Here is a 4834-nt window from a genome sequence, read left to right as displayed (position 1 = left end):
GAAAGCAGCCACAAAGGACCAGGACAGTCCTACTGACTCAAGTCTTCTCTTTTCCCAGCTTATAGGGGGGAAAGGAACTTCAGCTGCTTTTAGCTTATTTAATGCTCATCAATTCAGTATACCCTAGAATTTAGCTGCTCTCTGTCCCTCCAAGATAGGACCCAGGAAAAGCAGGTATGGCCTGACTTGCCTCAATCAGGCCTCCTAATTGAAGCAATGAGACAAGCAAACTATAATTCACAGTTTCCACTCTCCTCCCTCGACCCACACCTTCCCCCACCACTGGCTTCAATGAACTCCCAAATCTCCAATGTGTGATGATTCTTTGCCAGTGTGGCTCAAAGGGCTAATAAACCAGGACTTCTCAGACAGTTAGAACACAAGCTCATTCACCAACAGGAACCCGAGAATGGCCACACAACAACCTAGTGTTTCTTATAGCGATTCTTTGGGGTTTCGCCACACCCTGTTTTGTCACAGTTGAGAGCACCTGGATTCTTCCCCAGCCCCAGGCTTCCCAGGAGGCCGGGGAGCTCATGGGTGATGGCCCGCTCAATCTTCTCCAGAAAGCAGCCCCCCATGTAGGAGCACTGCTGGGACAGGAGCTTGAAACTAGAAATGGGGTTGATCCCAAAGAAGTCCTTATAGGCCTCTCGGTTGGGAAGGTCAAATTTGCTGACGTTGGTCTTTGCCAGGATGGTCTTGAAGATATAGAATTTATCAGGATCTTCCACAATGTCCTTAAAGACCAGCTCTCCATCACTGAAGAAGGTCATTTTGTCCTTGTACGTCTGCAGATATCGGTCGACCAAAAGGGCGTGGATGCGAACCCGGATGGCATGCTGGCGGATGAAGGCAATCTTGTTCTCCAATCTGTTCTCGATCACCTGGTTCAGGTCTTCCAGGAGGGAGATCTCTTCCTTGAGAAACAGGTCCCGGTGAGTATCGGGCTTGTAGTCTTGTGGCCAAAAGGAGCTGACGTAGACCCTTGGGGGCTCAGTGACGTTGATGAGCGGGGCCAAGCTCCAGAAGAGAGCCCCGTAGACCCGCATGAGCATCTGAGTGGCCAGGTTGTCCGCCTTGTTCAGGATGATCCTTATCTGGGATTCACGCCCCTTCAGCTGGCGGAACAGCGTCTCCAGTTCCAGACCCACATCCAGCTTGGTTGGGTCAAAGACGACAAAGATGAGGTCAGCTCTGTCAATGAACCACTGGCACACATCGTTGAAGGGGTAACCTTTGGGAGAGGGAGTGAGAAGTCAGGCTGAGCAAGCATTAGCCCAAGCCCCTTGTGCCTCTTGCCAGAACCAAACCATCCCACAGGTTGAAGGAAATAACGGCATTAAGGATTTTCTGGCCTTCTGAAGGCTCTTAAGAATTAATTGTGTATCTCTTGCCCTTTGTCAACCTTCAACCAAAACCAGATTCTTGCTTTAATCTAAGTGAAATCCAAGGTTCCAGGGAAGCAAAATGCTCTTTTTGAAATGGAGATTTTCCTACTATCTAAAAAGATCCGGGGCAGTGGTGAAGATGTTGAAGGAAAAAAAGTCAGGGAATTAGAAGGATGTGAAAGAGAGGATCTACCAGTACTAGACTTATGGAGGTGATCACTTCTTAAGTTATATAAATGTCTAATCACTATGTTCTACACCTGAGATTAGCAAATATTGTATATCAACTGTAATTGTAAAAGCATTTTAATTAAAAAGAAAAGAGAGGATCCATCATTTAGTGGAAAGAAATGTGAATCTGGCATAAGACCCGGGCTAGAATTGGGGCTTTGTCACTGGCCAGCTGAATATTAAATGCTTCCAAGTTTTAGCATTTCAGCTATAAAATGAGAACTGTGAAGCCTAGGTTGATCTCAAGAGTACTATGTTGCTACAAATACAGGAAAGCACCTAACTAAAACTTCCAGTCACAAGGTAGGTGCTTAATATCTTGACATTCCTTCAACTTCTTATTTTCAAAATGAGGAGGCTAGGAATACCTGTCTTGGAATTATTTTACAACAATCAGCCAATAACGCATAAAATTACCTACTATATACTAGGAGTAAAATAAAGGTCAATATTAGTGATAATATTATTACTAGTCATAAAACAGGGTCTGGTTATAACCAAAACAGGAGTGAGAGCCATAAACTGAGATCTATCATCTGGTCATATGTTCTACAAATGCCTGTTATGACTCATCTCTGCAGATAACCCTGAGTCATGACGATACTCAGTGGCCTATGTACAGCCTGGTGCCTGCTGGGCCCAAAGTGGCACTCCCCTGTCACTTGAAGGTAGGTAGGGCTTTTGATACAGGCTTATGTTGAAGCAGGCCTGGTAAAGCAGGAAGAATTAAAGGTCAGGTTCAACCCAGCCCCAGGTTAGCCAGAGGTCAAGTACACCTGGACTGAGACCCAATTAATCCAGGCCCTTGATCAGTCAGGACAGCCCGGGCCTCCTAAATGACAGCTCAGCCCCAGCGTGGACCTTGAGGAGCTACTTACAGAGAAGATCAGCTTCCTCTTGGGAAAATCATGATCACCTCCAAACCAGATCAGTCCTTTGGGAGGTAAAAGGACAAGGTACTCCACACCTAAGTGGCACCACAGTAAAACAAGTAGGGGCTGGAGGCAGAGAACACATCCCCTGGTGTTGGGCAATGCTGGCCACATTTCCTCCCCTCTGCCTGCCTACCACCCACTGTCCAAAGCTCACCCTGTGTCAGAAATGAGTGCTGAATTACCTCTTTCTTGCTGTTTGCGGTTCTCAATGATGCCTGGTGTATCCACAAAAGTGACCCGCTCTAGAAGTTTGTGGGGAACCTCAATGCCAATCAGCTTTTCCAGGAAATTCTGGCCAAACTTCTCGAGGGGTGAGAAGGACCGGGTACTGTCAGCTGCCATGACAATACCCTCGATGGTTTTTAGCTTGGGCCCATGCATGATGACCGTGAACTCAGAGGTGGTAGGCTCAGCACCTGCACACATAAACACAAGGTTAGTAGGAACACAGTCATCTCCTGGGAAGAGACCTACTGCAAAGTAGGTGGGTAAGCAAGGTATTTCAGGGAGGGTTTGCCACAAGAATCAGCTACTATGTTTGCTAAGCCAGTGACTTCCCTTTTGTTAACTGTGGATGGAAATATATATATAAATTTACCACTTTAACCATTTTACGTGTATAGTTCAGTAGCATTAAGTATGACCACCATCCATCTCTAGAACTTTTTCATTACCCCAAACTGAACTGTATCCATTAAATACTAACTCCCCATTCTTAACTTCCCCAGCCCCTGGCAACAACCACCATTCTACTTTCTGTCTCTATGAATTTGATGACTCTAGGCGCCTCATTAAATGGAATCATATGACAATCTGGTTTATTTTGCCCTGGCTGGTGTGGCCCAGTTGATTGGAGCGTTGTCCCATGTACCAAAAGGTCACGGGTTCGATTCCTGGTCAGGGCACATACCCAGGTTGTGGGTGCAATTCCCCATTGGAGCACTTATGGGAGGCAACTCATCAACATTTCTCTTTCACACAGATGTTTTTCTCTCTCTCTTCCTCTCCCTTCCTCTCTCTCTAATATCAATAAAAATATATTAATAAAAAAAATGGTCCCCACGTTTCACCCATGTTGTAGTATGTATCAGAACTTTATTATTTGTTAAGGCTGAATAACATTTTGTTTATCCATTCATACATCGATGGGTATTTGGGTTGTGTCCACCTCTTGTGTATTGTGAATAATGCTGCTACCAACATGAGTGTAGCTGCTGGTTTCTTGTATGTGATTTTCATTATTATTGATGACACATAAAAACAGATAAATGTTTTGTTTTGTTTTGTTTTCATAGCGATTTTACATTTGACATTGAAATACAAGAATCACACAAGAAAATCCCACCTGTATAAAGCTGGTAGCGAGTGTCTTCCAACCCGAGGAGGTAGTTTATCATGGTGGATTTGCCAACGCTCCACGGTCCCAGGAACAGCACCATTGGTTTGGAAGTGATTTCCCCATCTGTGGGCAGCAGGAGTTAGAGGTGGAAGTGAGCTAACAAGTTTCTCACTACAGGAGCCACACAGTTCTTCACACTGCATCCCAGACAGTCCATCTAATTGGGTTGTGAAATGCTACGTTGGCCCAGTCAGCATGTAGCAATCAGTAGTACATCTCTTGCTATGCAAGTGCCATCACCCATTTAAAAGATACCAGAAGATACCATTTGGGCCTTGCCCAGATGCTTGGCACACTAGCACCGGAAGGAGGCACTAAGGGAAGTCAACAGACACGGACGCAGAGCTTACTCTGCATGAGGCCTCCCGGTTTCAGTCTGGGAGAGAAGGGTTCATAAAAGGAGAGCAGAGAGCTGCCACAGAGCAGGGAGCTGTGAAAACTCTGTTCTCTGGATTGGTAACAGAAGAAAGGGTATGAGAGGGGAAACCAAGATGGCGGCATAGGTAAACACCTGAAATTGCTGCCTCACACAACCAGTTCAAAAATACAACTAAAAGACAAAACGGACATCATCCAGAACCACAGGAAGGCTGGCTGAGTGGAAATTCTACAACTAGAAGGAAAGAGAAAAGCACACTGAGACTCAGAGGAGGTGTGGAAGTAAAGTGCAGAGGTACAGAGGCGCGCTCGGAAAAGGGCTGGCAACTGAGGACGCGGGTGTCTTTTTCAATCGGGAGGGAAACACACGCTCCCGCTCTGAACTCCAGTTCCGGGTGAGTCTCTGGGGACCCAGATTCATATGGGGAGAAACTGGACTGTCTGGCAGCGAGCGGAACTCGAGGGCGGCTTTCTCTCAGAGGTGCTTGCAGCGATTACCA

At 46.1% G+C, this 4834-nt stretch overlaps 1 protein-coding gene across 2 annotated transcripts in view; it reads right to left on the bottom strand.

Annotated features, from left to right (window-relative positions):
- Positions 1-6: 6 nt before the first annotated feature.
- SRL (sarcalumenin) overlaps positions 7-4834 on the bottom strand; it is a 46398-nt gene continuing 41570 nt past the window's right edge. For both annotated transcript variants that reach the window (XM_005872959.2, XM_014545139.1), the window contains 3 exons: positions 3903-4019; positions 2740-2973; positions 7-1237 (listed from right to left, as the gene is read on the bottom strand). In XM_005872959.2, coding sequence (XP_005873021.1) covers positions 426-1237; positions 2740-2973; positions 3903-4019 — 1163 coding nt within the window. In that variant the 3' untranslated portion in view covers positions 7-425. The remainder of the gene's footprint in view (positions 1238-2739; positions 2974-3902; positions 4020-4834) is intronic.

The sequence above is a fragment of the Myotis brandtii genome, unplaced genomic scaffold (genome assembly GCF_000412655.1).
Source record: "Myotis brandtii unplaced genomic scaffold, ASM41265v1 scaffold397, whole genome shotgun sequence".
Lineage (NCBI taxonomy): Eukaryota > Metazoa > Chordata > Mammalia > Chiroptera > Vespertilionidae > Myotis > Myotis brandtii.
The sequence above is the reverse complement of the archived record's forward strand: the minus strand, read 5'-3'. Positions and strand labels throughout refer to the sequence as shown.